The sequence below is a fragment of the Leucoraja erinacea genome, chromosome 24, assembly GCF_028641065.1.
Source record: "Leucoraja erinacea ecotype New England chromosome 24, Leri_hhj_1, whole genome shotgun sequence".
Taxonomy (NCBI): Eukaryota; Metazoa; Chordata; class Chondrichthyes; order Rajiformes; family Rajidae; genus Leucoraja; species Leucoraja erinaceus.
In genome coordinates, this window is record NC_073400.1 from 30,546,647 (window position 1) to 30,569,380 (window position 22,734).

A 22,734-nucleotide genomic window follows, 5' to 3' on the forward strand; every position below is an offset into this window, starting at 1 on the left:
GTGCTCTGGTTTCCTCCCACACTCCAAAGGCTTGCAGGTTTGTATGTCAATTGGCTTGGTAAAATTGTAAATTGTCCTTAGTGTGTGTAGGATTGTGCTAGTGTGTGGGTATACTCAATGTACCTCTAAACTAAACTAATCTAAGTGAGTTTATTTAACTCTTCTCACCAAAACTGGTGACACCTGTGAAGACTCACTGAGTCATTGAGGGGGAAACTTTGCAGAAGTTTATTAAATTAGGAGAGGTAAAGATGGGGTCAATAGTTAGTGTGTGCATTTCGTTGTCACTGAATGCATTTCGTTGTCTCTGTACTGTACACTGACAATGACAATTAAAAAAATTGAATCTGAATCTGTGTGGGAAGGAACTGCAGATGCCGGTTTAAACCGAAGATAGACACAAAAAGCTGGAGCAACTCAGCGGGACAGGCAGCATCTCTGGAGAGAAGGAATGGGTGACGTTACAGTTTGAGAGCCTTCTTCAGACTGATGTCAGGAGGAGAGAGAGATACAGAGATAAGGATGTGTAAGGTGTGAAAATAGAACAAAGGGAATGAAGAGTTCAAGAAGGAACTGCAGATGCTGGAAAATCGAAGATACACAAAATTGCTGGAGAAACTCAGCGGGTGCAGCAGCATCTATGGAGCGAAGGAAATAGGCAACGTTTCGGGCCAAAACCCTTCTTCAGACTGATGGGGGGTGGGGGAGGGGAAGAAGGAAGGAAAAGGGGAGGAGGAGGAGCCCGAGGGCGGGCGGATAGGAGGGTGGGAGGAGACAGCTCAAGGGTTAAGGAAGGGGAGGAGACAGTAAGGGCTAGCAAAATTGGGAGAATTCAATGTTAATGCCATCCGGACGCAAGGTCCCCAGGCGGAATATGAGGTGCTGTTCCTCAAATTTCCGCTGTTGCTCACTCTGGCAATGGAGGAGACCCAGGACAGAGAGGTCAAGGACAATGTAGACTAGATCAGTGTTGGCTGGGAGAAGTTGACAACAATGCAAACAGAGGTAGAATCAAAACTACATCAAAACTAAGAATAATCCTTGGCGAAGGAAATACGGCACATCTTGGTGCACAATACGTAACAGCATGCCATAACCTGAGAGACGGTGAATGACCAACATGTACATATGTATACGCACACACTAATTGACATTAACTAACACTGAGAAATTGCTAAATTTGCTATTGTGTTGTACTGCTTACAGCTGCAAGTGTAGCAATCAATAAAAGGTTATAGGCCTATTGCGAGTTTATGTACAGGGACATATCTATCCATGCACTGTATACTTGTATTTATACTTATGCATTTTAAACATGTATGTCATGTTTTATACTTTGGCAATATAACAATGTTTTTTATCATGCCAATAAAGTTTTTAAATTGAAATTGAAATTGAAATGTAGTCGGAGACAGTAAGACTGGTGGGAGAACTGGGAAGGGGGGGGAGGGAGAGGGAGAGGGAGAGGGAAAGCAAAGGTTACTTGAAGTTGGAGAAGTCGATGTTCATACCGCTGGGGTGAGGTGTAGGAATGGACAGAGTCGGCAGCCGTGACTTACAATGACAATTTCCATCGGGATTGGGAAGGGCAGCTTGTGTTTGAATCTGACGTTGATTTCCTTCACGGCGAATAAGAGCACACTACTGATCAGAGCGTAAATCAGTGAAGCCACGTTGGTCTTGGGAAGGTTTTTGCAGATGTCAATGAAGGTCTGGATAAAACAAAAGATAGCAAGGTCAGTCGTGTTAACATCAGTTTAGTTTATTGTCACGTGTACAGTGAAAAGCTTTTTTGTTGCGTGCTATCCAGTCAGCGGAAAGACTGTACATGATTACAATCGAGCCATTTACAGTGTACAGATACATGATAAGGGAATAATGTTTAGTGCAAGGTGAAGCCAGCAAAGCCCGGTCAAGGATAGTCTGAGGGGTCACCAATGAGGTAGATAGTAGTTCAGGATCTGCTCTCTGGTTGTGGTAGGATGGTTCAGTTGCCTGATAACATCTGGGTAGAAACTGTCCCTGAATCTGGAGGTGTGCGTTTTGACACTTCCGAACCTTTTGCCTCGATGGGAGAGGGAGTGGCCGGGCTGAGACTGGTCCTTGATTATGCTGCTGGCCTTGCCGAGGCAGCGCAAGGTATAAATGGAGTCAATGGGAAGGTGAGGTTGGTTTGTGTGATGGTCTGGGCTGTGTCCACAATTATAGACTATAGACAATAATAGACAACACACAAGCGCTCTTGAAATAAATTGGCTGCAATTTCTTGCGGTCTTGGATGGAGCTGTTCGCAAACCGTGCTCTAATGCATCCCGGTAAAATGCTTTTAGTGGCGCATCTGTAGAAGTTGGCGAGAGTTGTGCGGGGACATGCGGAACTTCCCTAAGCCTGGCATCCAAAATATGGCAGAGAGACAGAAACGTGTATCGTCCCGTCAGCTTCCCCCCTTCACGTACTTACGTAGATTATCGCCAAGGGGCCGCTGTAGGCGTGAATGGTCAGGCCAAAGATGTACTTGAGCACCGAGATGAAGATTTGCAAGCCAGCCGCGGTCATGAAGCCTCGGATGAACGACTCCGAGAGGTAAATAGAAATGAAACCAAACTGAACGAAACCCAGACATATCTGTTCATCAACGAGAAAGAAGCTGGTGGTGAGAAAGCTTGCAGCAACAGCACCTCATACTTCACTTGGGCAGCATGCAACCCAGCAGCTTGACGTTGTGCCTCGACCCGAAACGTCACCCGTTCCTTCTCCCCAGAGATGCTGCAAGCCCCACTGAATTATAAACATATAACCATATAACAATTACAGCCACCTCGACCCTTCTCGTCCGTGCCGAACACATAATCTCCCCTAGTCCCATATACCTGCGTTCAGACCATAACCCTCCATTCCCTTCCCATCCATATAACTATCCAATTTATTTTTAAATGATAAAAACGAACCTGCCTCCATCACCTTCACTGGAAGCTCATTCCACACAGCTACCACTCTCTGAGTAAAGAAGTTCCCCCTCATGTTACCCCTAAACTTCAGTCCCTTAATTCTCAAGTCATGTCCCCTTGTTTGATCGAATTACTCCAGCATTTTGGTGTCTATGGATTCCTGGGATGTCAGGACTTTCATATGAAGAAAGACTGGATAGACTCGGCTTGTACCTGCTAGAATTTAGAAGATTGAGGGGGGATCTTTTAGAAACTTACAAAATTCTTAAGGGGTTGGACAGGCTAGATGCAGGAAGGTTGTTCCCGATGTTGGGGAAGTCCAGAACATAGGGGATTTAAGGATAAGGGGGAAGTCTTTTAGGACTGAGATGAGAAAAACATTTTTCGCACAGAGAGTGGTGAATCTCTGGAATTCTCTGCCACAGAAGGTAGTTGAGGCCACAGTTCATTGGCTATATTTAAGAGGGAGTTAGATGTGGCCCTTGTGGCTAAAGGGATCAGGGGGAATGGAGAGAAGGCAGGTACAGGATACTGAGTTGGATGATTAGCCATGATCATATTGAATGGCGGTATAGGCTCGAAGGGCCGAATGGCCTCTACTCCTGCACCTATTTTCTATGTTTCTATGTTTCTATGAATATTGACTTCTCCAACCAGGAAACCCTCGTTTACCCCTCTCTCCATCCCTCCCCCATCCCAGTTCTCCGACCAGTCCGACTGCCATCCTGATTACATTTTATCTCCTCATACTTAATTGTCACATTCCCCTCATCCAACAATGAGCAAAATCTACCTTGCAAAATTTTCCTTGCACTTTGTCCCCTTTGATGCCTCATTTTCACACCTCACCCTTCCACATCTCTGTGTCTCCCTAACCCCTGACTCTCAGTATGAAGAAGGGTCTCGACCCAAAACGTCACCCGTTCCTTCTCTCCAGAGACGCTGCTGCCTGTCCCGCCAACATAACATTATATCCTTAGTTTTCATCTTTACTTTGGAGATACAGCGCAGAAACAGGCCCTTCAGCCCACTGTGACCATTCCAACCAGTTCACTAGCAATATCCTACACACTAGGGACAATTTACAATTTTACTGAAGCCAATTAGCCTACAAAGCTGCACGTCGTTGGTGTGTGGGAGAAAACCAGAGCACCCGGAGAAAACCCACATGGTCAAGCGGAGAAGGTACAAACTCCGTACAGACAGGTCCCGTAGTCAAGATCGTACCTACATCTCTGGCAATATCTCTCCCTCCTAACCCCATTCGCCTGCCTTCTCCCCATAACCACTGACGCCCGTACTAATCAAGAATCTATCTATCTCTGCCTTAAAAATATCCACTGACTTGTGGCCTCCACAGCCTTCTGTAGCAAATAATTCCACAGATTCACCACCCTCTGACAAAAGAAATTCCTCCTCATCTCCTTCCTAAAAGATCGTCCTTCAATTTTGAGGCTGTGACCTCTAGTCCTAGACTCTGCCACTGGTGGAAACATCCTCTCCACATCCACTCTATCCAGGTCTTTCACTATTTGCTAAGTTTCAATGAGGTCCCCCCTTCATCCTTCGAAACTCCAGCGAGTACAGGCCCAGTGCCGGCAAACGCTCATCATATGCTAACCCACTCATTCCTGGGATCATTCTTGTAAACCTTCTCTGGATCCTCCCCAGAGCCAGCACATCCTGCCTCAGATGTGGGGCCCACAATTGCTCGCAATATTCCAAATGCGGCCTGACCAGTGCCTTATGGAACCTCGGCATTGCATTTGTAGGAACTGCAGATGCTGGTTTAAACCGAAGATAGACACAAAAAGCTGGAGTAACTCAGCGGGCCAGGCAGCATCTCTGGAGGGAAGGAATGGGTGAATCAGTCCGAAGAAAGGTCTCGACCCGAAACGTTCCAGAGATGCTGCTTGTCCCGTTGAGTTACTCCAGCATTTTGTGTCTATCATTGAGTATACAGGTTGCAAGGTCATAGAAACATAGAAACATAGAAACATAGAAATTAGGTGCAGGAGTAGGCCATTCGGCCCTTCAAGCCTGCACCGCCATTCAATATGATCATGGCTGATCATCCAACTCAGTATCCCGTACCTGCCTTCTCTCCATACCCCCTGATCCCCTTAGCCACAAGGTCATGTTGCAGGAAGGAACCGCTGATGCTGGTTTAAACTGAAGATAGTCAAAACAAGCTGGAGTAACTCAGCGGGACAGGCAGCATGTCTGGAGAGAAGGAATAGGTGACGTTTCGAGTCGAGACCCTTCTGCAGACTGGCCATCCCTGTTTTTGCACACAAGCCCTCTTGCATTAAATGCAGGCAACAATAAATGTTGGCCCTCTTCCGTCCGCCAGGGGTTGGGGGTGGGGGGTGGATTCCGTACCTGTATTACCGCCGTTAAGCACGCCAGGGTCCCTGAAATGTGCATGCGGTAGGCGTTCATGGCAGGTATGTCCGTCACCGTTTCATTTAGCGTCTCGTTGAAGTGTTGGAACTTCTCCATTGGAGCCAACGTTTGCACCACTTGCCCCACAATGATGCTCAGGACCGCAAATGTACCTGCGCACATAACACACCTTCAATTCAATCAATCAATCAATCAATTAATGAATGAATCAATCAGTTTCACTCATCACATACACATACAAGTGCAGTGAAATGAATTTGCCAGCAGCGGTACAATAAAAAATAAGAACACACAATACACGATAAAATTAAACACAAACATCCATCATCCACAGTTAGTCACTGTGGTGGAAGACACAAAGAACAGTCAGTCACCTGTCCCACAGTACGAGTTCATTCCAAGAGTTCTCCCGAGTTTGCCCCGATTCGAACTCGGAGATTTACAGTAACGGCCGTTCGTCGGTACTCGGGGCCCTCGTGGACATTCTTCATCATGTTGAAAAATCTTCACGAGTCTTCCTGTGCTTACCTGCCATTAGCGAGTCTTCCCGAGTACCTGCCGTTAGCATTACGAGCCGCTAAGAGACGTCCCCGAGCTCCGACGTACCCGCTACGTTCATTCTCCGTGCTTACCACGCATTTGATTTTTTTTTAAACTCGGGAGAGCTCTTGGAATGAACTCGTACCGTGGGACAGGGCTATCAGTCCTCCTCCATTGTTCACCCGTGGTCGGGGCCAGCAGCGGCGTGATTCCATTTTGCCGTTCATAATTGTCACGGAAGGTTTAGACAGGCACGTGGACTATTTGAGTGTGAGTCGAAGAGTGTCGGGGAACAGATAGAAACCTGAGGGGTAACTTTCTTCGCACATGGTCATATTGAATGGCGGTGCTGTCTCGAAGGGCCGAATGGCCTACTCCTGCACCTTATTATATATGTTTCTATGTCAATGTTTCCAAAGGGTGGTGGAATAAGCTGCCGGAGGAGATAGTTGAGTTTGACTTTAGTTTTCATAGCAAAAGGATTTGAGTATATGAGCAGGGAGATTCAATTCAATTCAACTTAATTGTCATTGCACAGATACAAGTATGGGTACAACGAAATGCAGTTTAGCGTCAGTCTATAGCAATAGTGCAAATTAGAAATAAAAAATACAGAATAAGCAAACAATGTGGACGGAGAGACTGGAGAAATCTCTCTACGAGCCGCTAGGTTCTACTGCAGTTGTACAGGGTCTTGGTGAGACCACACCTGGAGTATTGCGTACAGTCTTGGTCTCCTAATCTGAGGAAAGACATTCTTGCCATAGAAGGAGTACAGAGAAGGTTCACCAGACTGATTCCTGGGATGGCAGGACTTTCATATGAAGAAAGACTGGATAGACTCGGCTTGTACTCGCTAGAATTTAGAAGATTGAGGGGGGTCTTATAGAAACTTACAAAATTCTTAAGGGGTTGGACAGGCTAGATGCAGGAAGATTGTTCCCGATGTTGGCGAAGTCCAGAACAAGGGGCCACACAGTTTAAGGATAATGGGGAATTCCTTTAGGACCGAGATGAGGAAAACATTTTTCACACAGAGAGTGGTGAATCTGTGGAATTCTCTTCCACAGAAGGTAGTTGAGGCCACAGTTCATTGGCTATATTTAAGAGGGAGTTAGATGTGGCCCTTGTGGCTAAAGGGATCAGGGGGTATGGAGAGAAGGCAGGTACAGGATACTGAGTTGGATGATCAGCCATGATCAAATTGAATGGCGGTGCAGGCTCGAAGGGCCGAATGGCCTCTACTCCTGCACCTATTGTCTATGTTTCTATGTTTCTATGAAAAGCATTTGCTGCATGCTAACTAGTCAGTGGAAAGACAAGACATGGTTACAATCGAGCCATATACAGATGCATGATAAAGGGAATAATGTGAATATCATAGCTAAAGTAAGAATTGTCGCTGTAGGAATAGAGAATCAAGACTGTGGAGCACTTGTAATATACGATTGTAGATAGAAACATAGACAATAGGGGCAGCAGTAGGCCATTCGGCCCTTCGAGCCAGCACTGCCGTTCAATTTGATCATGGCTGACCATCCCCAATCAGTTCCCCGTTCCTGCCTTCTCCCCATATCAATTGACTCCGCTATCTTTAAGAGCCCTATCTAACTCTCTCTTGAAAGCATCCAGAGAACCGGCCTCCACCGCCCTCTGAGGCAGAGAACCCCCCATATCCATTGATTCCGTTATCACCCAGAGCTAAATCTAACTCTATATTCTTGATAGATCTAAATCTATCGGCTTCTGTGGCAGGCACACCTGGGCAGCAAGTGAGGCTGGGACTATCGTAATGTTTAAGAAACTGTTAGGCAGGTACATGGATTGGATTGGAGGGATATGGGCCCTAGTGGGACTAGCGTAGCTGGGACATGTTGGCCGGCATGGGCAAGTTGGGCCGAAGGGCCTGTTTCCACTCTGTGTGGCTCTATGACACTATTAAGTTTAGTTTATTGCCACATGTACTGAGGTACAGTGTAAAGCTTTTGTTGCCTGCATTTCTTCTCATTTCATCTGAAACATTAACATCTGTTAATTGAATTTTGTAAAGCTATTAAGAGCAGACAAATAGGCATATGGGTTTAGGTAGGCAAAAGTGCTGGAGAAACTCAGCGGGTGCGGCAGCATCTATGGAGCGAAGGAAATAGGCAACGTTTCGGGACGAAACCCTTCCGGGTTTCGGCCCGAAACGTTGCCTATTTCCAGAAGGGTTTCGGGCCAAAACGTTGCCTATTTCCTTCGCTCCATAGGTGCTGCTGCACATTCCCTAAAGCTGCTGACCAGTTCTGTGTTCCAACCCGAGTCATCACCTACTCCTTTTCTCCAGAGATGCTGCCTGACCCGCTGAGTTGCCCCAGCATTTTGTGTCTACCTTCGAAGTCCATGGATATTTTCAAGGCAGAGATAGTTAGATCCTTGACTAGGAAGGGAGTTAGGGGATACGGGGAGAAGGCAGGAGAATGGGAAGATAGACACAAAATGTTGGAGTAACTCAGCGGGACGGGCCAGAAGGAATGGGTGACGTTTCGGATCGAGACCCTTCTTCACACCCTACACAACAGGATTGTCAGTATTTAGCGGATGTGAGAGAAAGATAGATCAGCTATCATTGAATGGGCCGAGTGGACTTGATGGACCGAGTGACCTAAATCTGCTCCTACAACTTATGAACATGAATTTAAGCCAGCGTCTGCAGTTATCATAAGGAATAGGAGCAGAATTAGGCCATTCGGCCCATCAAGTCTACTCCGCCATTCGATCATGGCTGATCTACCTCCCCCTCCTAACCCCATTCTCCTGCCTTCTCCCCATAACCCCGACACCCGTACTAATCTAATCAGTTCCCCAATCAGTTCCTTCCTACACAGCTCCCTAACCTCGATATATCCTTTGTTTTCCAACACTTGGATGATTCAAGAAAGACTTCAATAGACAATAGACAATAGATACAGGAGTAGGCCATTCGGCCCTTCGAGCCAGCACCGCCATTCAATGTGATCATGGCTGATCATCCCCAATCAGTACCCCGTTCCTGCCTTCTCCCCATATCCCCTGACTCCGCTATCTTTAAGAGCCCTATCTAGCTCTCTCTTGAAAGCATCCAGAGACAGACGTGACAGCAATTCGTTCTTCCCCCGCACAATTAAAGCATGGAATAATCTCCACCCAACTATTGCTATAGAGGGAGTGCAGAGAAGGTTCACCAGACTGATTCCTGGGATGTCAGGACTGTCTTATGAAGAAAGACTGGATAGACTTGGTTTATACTCTCTAGAATTTAGGAGATTGAGAGGGGATCTTATAGAAACTTACAAAATTCTTAAGGGGTTGGACAGGCTAGATGCAGGAAGATTGTTCCCGATGTTGGGGAAGTCCAGGACAAGGGGTCACAGCTTAAGGATAAGGGGGAAATCCTTTAAAACCGAGATGAGAATAACTTTTTTCACACAGAGAGTGGTGAATCTCTGGAACTCTCTGCCACAGAGGGTAGTTGAGGCCAGTTCATTGGCTATATTTAAGAGGGAGTTAGATGTGGCCCTTCTGGCTAAGGGGATCAGGGGGTATGGAGAGAAGGCAGGTACGGAATACTGAGTTGGATGATCAGCCACGATCATATTGAATGGCGGTGCAGGCTCGACGGGCCGAATGGCCTACTCCTGCACCTAATTTCTATGTTTCTATAGTTACCCAACCAGATGCAACTAAATTTAAAGTAGCTCTTTCTTCCCAATAACCCTTTCTGGCTTAAGCCCTCCCTTCACCACCTCCAGTTTAAATTCCATTTGGAATATTTTGGAGGACCAAGAACCAAGAAACCTGCCTCCACCTGGATAACTCAGGCAGAGAATTCCACGTCAAGACGTCAGACAAGATAGGCCATCAAGGGCCCCTCTGTTTTCCTGCTCGACTGGGCGGTTGAGTCAACCGCCGGACAACGTCACAAAGAGTCCCATTGTCAACGTGAAGGCAGACAGGAAACACAAGCACAAGTTGAACAAAAGCTCGCCCGAGTTATCACCGCCACAAGCCACGGGAGATTGACGTTTTGGCTTTCGCGATCTTGCGGGGAAAACAAAACATGTTTAAAAGCACAGCAGCGACAACAGCAGAGACGGGAAGGCGTGGCGGACCAACCTGGGACCATGTGGTGGATGCTTCCGAGGAAGAAGTAGACAATAAGGGGGAAAAAGGAGGAATACAGCCCATTGACAGGGGGAAGACTGGCTAGCAGAGCGAACGCCATACCTGTAAAACAAAGCACATTACAACAGATCAACATAGAACAGTACAGCACAAGAACCATTTTTGTTTTTAATCAAAAAATGTATTCAATTATTAAAAAATAATATTTATACTACAATAAAACAAGCCAGATCCCACCATCATAATACAATATAAATATATATTCTACTAGACAACTATGATACAATCCTTATTGAGGATACATAGAAACCTTCGAGCCTGCACCGCCATTCAATATGATCATGGCTGATCATCCGACTCAGTAGTGCAGCAGTAGCTATGGAGCGAAGGAAATAGGCAACGTTTCGGGCCGAATCCCGAAGGGGTTCGGCCCGAAACGTTACCTATTTCCTATGCCCTAACTTTCATAGAAACATAGAAAAATAGGTGCAGGAGTAGAGGCCATTCGGCCCTTCGAGCCTGCACCGCCATTCAATATGATCATGGCTGATCATCCAACTCAGTATCCCGTACCTGCCTTCTCTCCATACCCCCTGATCCCTTTAGCCACAAGGGCCACATCTAACTCCCTCTTAAATATAGCCAATGAACTGTGGCCTCAACTACCCTCTGTGGCAGAGAATTCCAGAGATTCACCACTCTCTGTGTGAAAAAAGTTCTCCTCATCTCGGTTTTAAAGGATTTTTCCCCCTTATCCTTAAGCTGTGACCCCTTGTCCTGGACTTCCCCAACATCGGGAACAATCTTCCTGCATCTAGCCTGTCCAACCCCTTAAGAATTTTGTAAGTTTCTATAAGATCCCCCCTCAATCTCCTAAATTCTAGAGAGTATTCAACACTCTGCGGGGCCCAGCGCTCCCGCAGGGCGCCCGTGGACGGGGCGTATTCCCGTTGTAACCGCACCCGGGCATGGACGTGTCCCCGGAAAAGGAGCAGGCAGCCGGCTCGGACATCCGCGAGCCCTCCACCGCCTCGCTCCTTGACTCGCGGATGTCCAGCTTGGCCAGGCCCAGGTGCAAGCACAAGAACCCTTGGATGATGTGCCGTTGGAGTTGCTGCCACCCAGCGCCAGAGACCCGGGCTCATAGCAGCAAGGTTTTTAGGCCATTCGGGCCGTCGAGTCAACTCCGCCATTCAATCATGATTGATCTATCTTCCCCTCTCAACCCTCTCCCCATAATACTAGGCATCCACACTTTCAATGGCGGTGGCGCAGCGGTGGAGATGCTGCCTCACAGCACCAGAGACCCGGGGAAAACCCACGTGGCCACAGAGTGAACATGCAAACTCCGCACAGACAGCACCAGCGGTCAGGATCGAACCCGGGACTCAGGCGCTGTGAGGCAGCAACTCTACCGCTGCGCCACCGTGCCGCCACAAGTGTTGATGTTTGATTATGGCCAGGATCGTGTGTTTGAGTCTAAGTGTTTGTTCTGCTTAAGTTGAGGTATAGGTTTATCGTTGAGTCACTGTGTCAATAGACAATAGGTGCAGGAGTAGAGGCCATTCAGCCCTTCGAGCCAGCACCGCCATTCAATGTGAGCATGGCTGATCATCCCCAATCAGTATCCCATTCCTGCCTTCTCCCCATATCCCCTGACTCCGCTATCTTTAAGAGCCCTATCTAGCTCTCTCTTGAAAGCATCCAGAGAACCGGCCTCCACCGCCCTCTGAGGCAGAGAATTCCACAGACTCACAACTCTCTGTGTGAAAAAGTGTTTCCTCGATTCCGTTCTAAATGGCTTACCCCTTATTCTTAAACTGTGTGGCCCCTGGTTCTGGACTCCCCCAACATGTTTCCTGCCTCTAGCGTGTCCAAACCCTTAATAATCTTATATGTTTCAATAAGATCTCCTCTCATCCTTCTAAATCAGTGAGTGTACAAGCCCAGCCACTCAGCATATGACAGTCCCGCCATCCTGGGAATTAACCTTGTAAACCTACGCTGCAAATCCCTCAATAGCAAGAATGTCCTTCCTCAAATTAGGGGACCAAAACTGCACACAATACTCCAGGTGTGGTCTCGTACTTGTTATGCTGCTGCAAGAAAGAATGTAATTGTTCAGTTTTCGATACATATGACAATTAAGCGCTCTTGACACTTGACCAGCTTGTGTCTGACGGGATGACAGACAAAAAAAGCTGGAGTAACTCAGCGGGACAGGCAGCATCTCTGGAGAGAAGGAATGGGTGATGTTTTGGGTCTTCGACTGGTTAGGGATGAGGGTAACGAGAGCGATAGACGGTGATGTGGAGAGATACAGAACAATGAATGAAAGATATGCAAAATGGATATGACATGGGCATCACACGCCTCAGCACTGGTGAGTAAGGCAAGGCAACGCCTTTACCACCTCAGGCAATTGAGGAAATTCAGAGTGTCTCCGAGGATCCGCCAGTGCTTCTACGCAGCGGCGGTGGAAAGCATCTTGTCCGGGAACATTACCATCTGGTTTGGGAATTGCTCTGCCAACGACAAGAAGGCTCTGCAGAGAGTAGTGCGTTCGGCCGAACGCACTATGGGAACTTCACTCACCCCCCTGCAGGAACTATACAACAGGAGGTGCAACTCCAGAGCAAATAAAATCATGGGAGACCCCTTCCACCCCTGCAACGGACTGTTCCAGCTGCTACGGTCAGGCAAACGCCTCCGTTGCCATGCGGTGAGAACGGAGAGGTTGAGAAGGAGTTTCTTCCCAGAGGCAATTTGGACTGTAAACGCCTATCTCACCAGGGACTAACTCTACAGAACGTTTTTCCTTCCATTATTTATTATGTAAAAGAATATGTGTGTTATGATTGTGTTTATAATTGGTTTGGTTGTTTTGTTGTTTGTCTTTTGCACAAAAGTCCGCGAGCATTGCCACTTTCATTTCACTGCACATCTCGTATGTGTATGTGACAAATAAACTTGACTTGACTTGACTTGACTTGACTTGAAAATGGAGTCAAGGGAAATGGGGAGAAGGCAGGAACGGGGTACTGATTGGGGAGGATCAGCCATGATCACATTGAATGGCGGTGCTGGCTCGAAGGGCCGAATGGCCTACTCCTGCACCTATTGTCTAATGTCTATTGTCTATTGTCTATTCGCTGGGGTGTAAGCTGCCCAAGCAACATATGTAGGTGCTGCTCCTCCAATTTGCATTGGCCCTCACTCTGACAGTGGGACACTGGTTTCACCTGGAGAGGGAAGGCTTCTTACCTTGAGGCACCTGTATCGTTCCTCCGCTGATACCCGCAATGACATCGAAAATAAACGCCTTCTTGAAATTGTACTTCGGAAGCCATGAGATTATTGGGAAGAGCTGGATGACGATGGATTTTAGCCGAGCGGTTGAACAGCTGGGAAAACATCAAGGAAAAGAACCACAGATTAATCTGCATGGAAGTTCTTCCGTCAAGGGCATTTGCCTGGCGTTTGAGAAGGAACTGCAGATGCTGGAAAATCGAAGGTGGACAAAAGTGTTGGAGAAACTCAGCGGGTGCAGCAGCATCTACGGAGCGAAGGGAATAGGCAACGTTTCGGCCCGAAACCCTTCCGGAAATAGGCAACGTTTCGGGCCGAAGCCCGGAAGGGTTTCGTCCCGAAACGTTGCCTATTTCCTTCGCTCCATAGATGCCGCTGCACCCGCTGAGTTTCTCCAGCACTTTTACCTACCTAAACCCATATGCCTATTTGTCTGCTCTTAATAGCTTTACAAAATTCAATTAACAGATGCTCGAAATATGAAACAGGAACACCAAATGTTGGAAGGTCATGTATTCCACTTATTTGTCTCCCATGTATTTGTTCAGAATCCTGACTCCATGTGTTTGGAGGAGTTTTAGCATCATGTAAATGAAAATAAGTCAAGATTTCAAAATAATCTCTGGGGGGAATGGGGGGGGGGGGGGGGGGGGGGGTGGGGGGGGGGTGGTGGGCCCGGTGGCGCAGCGGTAGAGTTGCTGCCTCACAGCGCCAGAGTCCCGGGTTCGATCCCGACTACGGGTGCTGTCTGTACGGAGTTTGTTCTTTCTCCCCGCGCCCTGCGTGGGTTTGCTCCGAGATCGTCCGGTTTCCTGCCACACTCCAAAGACGTAATTGGCTTGGTGTACATATAAAATTGCCCCTAGAGCGTGTAGGATCGCAGTGAGACAAAAATGCTGGAGAAACTCAGCCTGGGTGAGGCAGCATCTGCTAAATGCATTTCGTTGTCTCTGTACTGTACACTGACAATGACAATTAAAATTGAATCTGAATCTGAATCTATGGAGCGAAGGAAATATGTGACGTTTCGGTTCGAGACCCTTCTTCAGACTGACGTGTAGGGTAGTGTTAAGGTGCAGGGATCGCTGGTCAGAGCAGACTGGCTGTTTCCACCTCTGAACGAAACTAAACTAAAAAAAAATACCAGAAGGTACACAAAAAAGCTGGAGAAACTCAGCGGGTGCAGCAGCATCTATGGAGTTAAGGAAATAGGCGACGTTTCGGGCCGAAACCCTTCTTCAGGCTGCCTGCACCCGCTGAGTTTCTCCAGCATTTTTGTCTACCTTCGATCTTCCAGCATCTGCAGTTCCTTCTTGAACATAAAGAAAAATACCAATTGTTTTTGGTTTACCTGAATAACTTCCGTGCTTTTTGTGAATGTGGATAACTCCTGACTTTTTTCTGGTATTCCTCATCAAATTCGGGAATGGAGTAGGCAGATCGGTCTACAATGTAACGTGGACGGATATGCATCTTGCTGGTATCTTAATCACTGCGGAGAAATACAACATGTCAAGAGAGGAAATTCAACAACTTTTATCTCCAATGAGGCTTGACAGTCTCTGCAGTATGGTACACAAAAAAGCTGGAGAAACTCGGCCCGAAACATTGCCTATTTCCTTCGCTCCATAGATGCTGCTGCACCCGCTGAGTTTCTCCAGCTTTTTTGTGTAACCTTCGATTCTCCAGCATCTGCAGTTCCCTATTAAACTCTGCAGTATGGTAGTTGGCACATGTACTGCGGTACACTGAGATTCCTCTTTGTATCACTGTACAGAAACACTTAGATACAACTCAGACACATCTTATGTTTAAGAAAGAACTGCAGATGCTGGAAGGTGGACAAAAATGCTGGAGAAACTCAGCGGGTGAGGCAGCATCTATGGAGAGGCGGTGGAAAGCATCTTGTCCAGGAACATTACCATCTGGTTTGGGAATTGCTCTGCCAAGGACAAGAAGGCTCTGCAGAGAGTAGTGCGTTCGGCCGAACGCACTATGGGAACTTCACTTGCCCCCCTGCAGGAACTATACAACAGGAGGTGCAACTCCAGAGCCAACAATATCATGGGAGACCCCTTCCACCCCTGCAATGGACTGTTCCAGCTGCTACGGTCAGGCAAACTCCTCCGTTGCCATGCGGTGCGAACAGAGAGGTTGAGAAGGAGTTTCTTCCCAGAGGCCATTCGGACTGTAAACGCCTATCTCACCAGGGACTAACTCTACTGAACGTTTTTCCTTCCATTATTTATTATGTAAAAGAATATGTGTGTTATGATTGTGGATATAGTTTGTTTGGTTGTTTGTCTTTTGCACAAAGTCCGCGAGCATTGCCACTTTCATTTCACTGCACATCTCGTATGTGTATGTGACAAATAAACTTGACTTGACTTGACTTGACTTGAGTAGGAATAGGTGACGTTTTCCGTGGAGCGAGACCCTTCTTCAGACTGATCAGATCAATCGAGACCCTTCTGGAAACTCAGTGGGTGAGGCAGCATCTATGGAGCGAAGGAATAGGTGACGTTTCGGGTCGAGACCCTTCCGGGTCTCGACCCGAAACGTCCCCTATCCCTTCTCTCCATAGATGCTGCCTCACCCGCTGAATTTCTCCAGCATTTTTGTCTACCTTAGATACATCTTAGATACGCATCTCAGATACAGTACAAGTACAGGTAGATGCCCAGAGTAGGTGAATTGAGGACCAGAGGACCTAGATTGAAGGTGAAGGGGAAAAGATAGCAAGCTGAGGGGCAATTTTTTCACACAATGGAACAAACTGCCAGAGGAGGTGGTTGAGGCTGGGACTATCCCAACATTTAAGAAGCAGTTAGACAGGTACATGGTTAGGATATGTCTGGAGGGATATGGACCAAATGCTGGAAGGTGGGACTAATGTAGCTGGGACATGTTGGCCAGTGTGGGCAGGTTGGGTCGAAGGGCCTGTTTCCACACTGTATCATTCTATGACTCTAATGGGGCCGTCCCACTGTACGAGCTAATTCAAGAGCTCTCCCGAGTTTAAAAAAAAAATAAACTCGTGTTAAGCATGTAGAATGTACGTAGTGGGTACATCAGAGCTCGGGGACGTCTCTTAGCGGCTCGTAACACTAACGGCAGGTACTCGGGAAAGACGGTAAGCTCATGAAGATTTTTCAACATGTTGAAAAATGTCCACGAGAGCCCCGAGTATCTACGAGCGGCCATTACCGTAATTATCTGAGTTCGAATCAGGGGAAACTCGGGAGAGAACTCTTGAATTAGCTCGTCCAGTGGGACAGCCCCATAAGTGTTTAGCAGTAGTACACTGTGTCAGTTTGCCGATGCATCATAGAAGGCATCCCGCTAAGATGCATCTCAACTTGGTTTGGGAACAGCTCAGCCCAAGACCGCAAGAGATTTGCAGAGAGTTGTGGATGTAGCCCAGTCCATCACACGGACCACACTCCCCACCGTCGACTCCAGCTACACTTCACACCTCGGGAAAGCAGCTGACATAATCAAAGTCCTCTTCCCTTCCTCCTCTCCCCTCTCCCGCCCGGCAGAGGATACAAAGGTTTGACAGCGTGCCATTAGATTCAACAGCAGCTTCTTTCCTGCTGTTGAACAGACCTTTCATATGCTCAATGATCTTCCAATCTACCACGTTGCTGCCATTGAGCTTTTTTCAACCTGCACTTTGTCAGTAACTGTAACACTCTATTCTGCACTCTGTTTATTTTTCTCTCGTGCACGGCCTGATACACCCACGTATAGGTTTGTTTGTACATTAGTCACATTATACTCACATCACATATAAGATTGTTAAGGGCTTGGACACGCTAGAGGCAGGAAACATGTTCCCGATGTTGGGGGGAGTCCAGAACCAGGGGCCACTGTTTAAGAATAAGGAGTAAGCTGTTTAGAACGGAGAGGAGGAAACACTTTTTCACACAGAGAGTGGTGAGTCTGTGGAATTCTCTGCCTCAGAGGGCGGTGGAGGCCGGTTCTCTGGATGCTTTCAAGAGAAAGCTAGATAGGGCTGTTAAAGATAGCGGAGTCAGGGGATATGGGGAGAAGGCAGGAACGTGGATGATCAGCCATGATCACATTAAATGGCGGTGCTGGCTCGAAGGGCCGAATGGCCTACTCCTGCACCTATTGCCTATTGTCTATTGTTAAATGGTATTCACATTATTCCCCTTTATCCGGCATCTGTACACTGTGGACAGCTCGATTGTAAATTCTTTCTGCTGACTGGTTTAGCATGCAACAAAAAAGCTTTTCTCTGTACCTCAGTACACGTGACAATAAACTAAACTAAAAATGAAGACAGGCACAAGAGGCTGCAGTAACTCAGCGGGACAGGCAGCGTCTAAGGACAATAAACTGTACTGTCACTGGACAATTAAAATTGAATCTGAATCTAAACACACAAACACAAACCCATGGACTGGAGGGCATGCAAAGCAAAAGTAGTACAAATGACAAATTTTAACCAATACCATTTCGACAAAGTTCCCATGTTCTATTTTGTTTAGGTTTTAGAGATACAGCGCGGAAATAAGCCCATTGGCCCACCGAGTCGCACCGACCAGCGATCCCCGCACACTCACACTTCCCTACACACGCCAGCGACAATTTACACATACGCCAAGCCAGTTAACCTACAAATCTGCACGTCTTTGGGGTGTGGGTGGAAATCGGAGCTCTCGGGGAAAACCCCACGCAGGTCTTGGTTCTTGGTTTCTTGGTCCTCCAAAATAGTCCCAATGGAATTTAAACTGGAAGTGGTGGAGGGAGGACTTAAGCCAGAAAGGGTTATTGGGAAGAAAGAGGTACCTTAAATTTAGTTGCATCTGGTCAGGTAACTATAGTTGGGTGGAGATTATTCCATGCTTTAATTGTGCGGGGGAAGAACGAATTGCTGTACACATCTGTCTTGGTAGCTGGGATCACAAATTGGATCAAATGCCCACGTCTGCTCCTAATTGGTTTGGGTTTGGTGTAGGTCTTGTAGTCTATGTCAGGCTGACCATTTAACATTTTGTAAAAACGGTGAGCTTCACGTCTGTCTTGGAGAGGGTTCCACCCCGACCAGTGAATTCAGAAGTTTGGTAACACTCGCTTCTCTCTCGTAGGTGTTAGTCACGGGGAGAACGTACAAACTCCATACAGACAGCACCCGTGGTCGGGATTGAACCCGGGTCTCTGGCGCTGTGAGGCTGTAACTCTACCGCTGCGTCTCCATGCTGCCGTGAATGTGCTCCATGCACTCAGGCCTCACCTCTCCTCAACCCATCTCTCCCATTCACCTGTATCCTCACCTCCAGCAGCCGCTGGGGCCTGTTATACGTACTGCATTGTACATGATCAGAGCCAGCAACGTTATACTGTCTCCCTGACACATACTGCCACCATAGAGCACGGTGGCGCAGCGGTGTAGTTGCTGCCTCACTGCGCCACAGACCCGGGAAGGTGGGAGTCGGCTATGGGAACGGATCTGCCGGCTGTGGCTGGGACAGAGTTCCAGAGCCCCGGGCTCACGGGAGGCAAATTCCACCCGCCGATCAGCCGCGGAAGTCCCGATGAGGTCGAGATCGGTCGCCTCACCCGGCCTAGGGGCCACATTTTTGGGGGCGACATCCAGTGGGCGATTTCTAGTCCGCTCTCGGAAATCTGTCCGGATTAAAGGATGTGCCGGACCACCAGTTAGGCGGAAAATTGGTGGTGGAATCTGTCCTATCAACCTCTGGCGTTCCTGAGAAAACAATCCAAGTCTGTCCGTGCCTGATGAAAATTCATCAACCTTAGTTTTGGAGGCACGGTGGCGCAGCGGTAGAGTTACCGCCTCACAGCGCCAGAGACCCGGGTTCGATCCTGACTACGGCTGCTGTCTGTGTGGAGTTTGCACGTTCTCCCCGAGACCGCGCGGGTTTCCTCCGGGTGCTCCGGTTTCCTCCCACATCCCAATGGCGTGCGGGTTCGAAGGCTAAGCGGCCCCTCTGTGAATTGCCCCCTAGTGTGTAGGGAGTGGATGAGAAAATGGGATAACTTGGAACTGATTGGCACGGGCGTCTGGGGTTGCGGGGAGAAGGCAGGAGAATGGGGGGTGAGGAGGGAGAGATTCTGCTGAATGGTGGAGTTTCAAGTCCACTAGCCGTGACTGAATGGCGGAGTGGACTTGATGGGCTGAATGGTAGAAATCTGCTCCTGTGACCTTATGAACTGGTGATTGATGGTAGGCATGGACTGGATGGGCCGAAGGGCCAGTTTCCGTGCTGTATTTCTAAACTAAACACTAAATTCAGCGTGGGGTGAGAGAAGTTATTTCCTCTGGTACAAATGTCAGACAATGTGGACTTATCTTTAAATTATAGACATGCAAATCCGTGACCTCGAAGCACCTCTTCACACAGAGAGTGGTGAGAACTAAGAACTGCCGGCACTTCCCAATTGCAGTTGAGACTCAATTAAATTTCGTTTTTAGTTTAGTTTAGAGATACAGCGCAGAAACAGGCCCTTCAGCCCACCGGGTCCGTGCCGGCCAGCGATCCCCGCACACTAACACTATCCTACACACACTGGGGACATTTTTTATATTTATACCAAGCCAATTAACCTGCAAACCTGCACGTCTTTGGAATGTGGGGGGAAGATGAAGATCTCGGAGAAAACCAACGCAGGTCACGGGGAGAACGTGCAAACTCCGTACAGACAGCACCCGTGGTCGGGATCGAACCCGGGTCTCTGGCGCTGTGAGGCAGTAACTCTACCGATGCACCACTGTTCCGCCCTTGGAAAGTGTTGGAGCCATTCAGCACAGAAAGAGGCCCTTCAGCCCATCTTGCCCGCGCAGTCACTAGTGTGTATATTCCCTTCAGAAGGAACGAACCACAAAATGTTTCCGGGATGCAGAAAAAGATCGTTATATGTGTACCTAATTAATGAACTAATCCTTTAATCTCTTAAATTTACACCTCTGGATCAACCAGGTAGAGTTGCTGCCTCACAGCGCCAGAGACCCGGGTTCCATCCTGACTACGGGCGCCTTCTGCGTGGAGGTTATACACATTCCCCCAGTGACCACGTGGGTTTTTCTCCGGGTGCCCTGGTTTCCTCCCACACTCCAAAGACGTGCGGATTGAAAGGTTTCTGCTAATTGTAAATTGTCCCTAGTGTGTAGGGTAGAGCTGGTGTACTGGTCGGCACGGGATCGGTGGGTCGAAGGGCCTGTTTGCCCGCTGCACCATCTAAACTAAACTAAACTAAACTAAACCTTAATCTTCCCAGCACGAGTCTAGACTTCATTAATCTTAAACCATAATTATTATTTAAATAAATGTGGTGCAGCTTTCAAGACTGATAACCGCACGGAACAGCATGTTTGTCCCCATCTGTAGCTGGTCACACACCTACCCTTTGTTTCTGAAGGTCACCTGTCCTTCACCAGACTGCAATGGAATGAGCTACATAATCAATATTGGGCTTGAGTCACATGGAGCTCTGATAAACAACTCCTGAAGCCAGCTCAAAAACACAAAGTGCTGGAAGAACCCAACAGGTCAGGCAGCATCTGCGGAGGGAAAGGACGAAAGACGTTTCGGGTTGGACTGATTGAAGCAGAGGGTGTAAGGTTCTGGCTGTCCACCCTATCTATGCCGCTCATCGTTTTACATACGTCTATCGGATTTTCTCCCCCCCCACACCCCCCCCCAGCCTCCGGAGAAAGCAATCCAAGTGTGTCCAAGGTTTGCCCAAGTTCTGAAGAAGGGGCTCAACCCAAAACGTCACCCATCCTTTTCCCCCCGGAGATGCTGCCTGACCCGCTGAGTTCCTCCGGCACTTGGTGTCTATTCAAGTTTGGCCAACCTCTCCTTGTAGCTGATAGCCTCTAATCCAGGCATCATTCTGGCAAATGACCTCTGCACCCTCTCCCAAACCATCACATCCTTTGTGGGATGAGGTGACCAGAATGAACACACTCCTTCTCATACATTGTACACTCCTGGTAAAACCTCTTCTCTGGTGTAAGAGATACATCCTGGAAACAGGCCCTTCGGACCAAAACGTCGCCTATTCCTTCGCTCCATAGACGCTGCCTCGCCCGCTGAGTTTCTCCAGCATTTTTGTCTACCTTCGATTTTTCCAGCATCTGCAATCCTTTCTTAAGCAGGGACAATTTTACAACTTACCGAAGCCAATTAACCTGCAAACCCGCACGTCTTTGGAGTGTGGGAGGAGACCAGAGCACCCGGTGAAAACCCACGAGGTCACAGGGAGAAGGTATAAAAACTCCGTGCAGGCAGCGCCCGTAGTCGGGGACACTGGCGCTGTAAGGCCGCCCCACCCATTGTTCATCTACTGCAGCTCTGCCATCACTATCCTCTTCAATACGATCATCTCCTCCCAACTCATCACCAAACTCTAAGACCGTCCCTTCTCTACCTCCCTTTGTAACTGGATCCTTGACTTCCTCATCGACAGATTTCACTCACCGCGGATCAGGAAGGCAGCCAGCATCATCAGAGACCCACACCACCCTGACCACCCTCTCATTTCACTCCTGCCATCGGGAAGAAAGCACGGGAGTCTGAACGCAGTGACCACCAGGTTCAAGAACAGCTTCTCCACAACCACGCCCGAGACCCTGACCTCAGGTGCTGTCTGTGTGGAGTTTGCACGTTCTCCCTGTGACCACGTGGGTTTCCTCCGGGTGCTCCGGTTTCCTCCCACAATCCAAAGGTGCGCAAGTTTGTAGGTTCATCAGCCCTCTGTAAATTTCCGCTAGTTTGCAAGAAGTGGAGGTGAAAGTGGGATAGCATAGAACTAGTGTGAGCGGGTGACCGATGGTCGGCGTGGACACGAGGGGCCGAAGGGCCTGTTTCCATGCTGTATCTCTCAAGCAATTCAATCAAAAAACCTTTTCCTGCCTCCAGATCCCACAACCCTGCTACAGGAGAAGGGTCTCGACTCGAAACGTCACCCATTCCTTCTCTCCAGAGATGCTGCCTGTCCCCTGAGTTACTCCATGTCTATGGATGGTATAAGCCAGCATCTGCAGCTCATTCCTACCCAATCAAAAATACATCATGCTCTTGAACCCGACAAAACACTAACTAAACTATGAACTATGAAAGATACCACTAAGGCTTAGTTTGGTTTAGTTTAATTTAGAGATACAGCGCGGAAACAGGCCCTTCGGCCCACCGGGTCCGTGCCGACCAGCGATCCCCGCACACTAAAGGGCCCGTCCCACTTTCAAGACCTAATTCACCACCTCTGCCAAGTTTGCCCTTGACTCATATTCGCAGCATGGTCGTCACGAGGTCGTAGGTAGGTCGTGATGCTAGTCGTAGGTACTCGTGGCATCAAATAGGTCGGGGCGTTTTTCTAGCCTGATGAAAAATGT

At 48.1% G+C, this 22,734-nt stretch overlaps 1 protein-coding gene across 2 annotated transcripts in view; it reads right to left on the reverse strand.

Moving 5' to 3' along the window:
• The window catches only part of LOC129708907 (solute carrier family 26 member 9-like), a 104,715-nt gene that overhangs the window by 40,881 nt on the left and 41,100 nt on the right, over window positions 1-22,734 (reverse strand). For both annotated transcript variants that reach the window (XM_055654962.1, XM_055654961.1), the window contains exons 2-7: window positions 14,698-14,838; window positions 13,302-13,441; window positions 10,029-10,139; window positions 5,331-5,506; window positions 2,461-2,625; window positions 1,560-1,712 (exon numbers count right to left, since the gene is read on the reverse strand). In XM_055654962.1, the coding sequence (XP_055510937.1) occupies window positions 1,560-1,712; window positions 2,461-2,625; window positions 5,331-5,506; window positions 10,029-10,139; window positions 13,302-13,441; window positions 14,698-14,819 (867 nt within the window). In that variant the 5' untranslated portion in view covers window positions 14,820-14,838. The remainder of the gene's footprint in view (window positions 1-1,559; window positions 1,713-2,460; window positions 2,626-5,330; window positions 5,507-10,028; window positions 10,140-13,301; window positions 13,442-14,697; window positions 14,839-22,734) is intronic.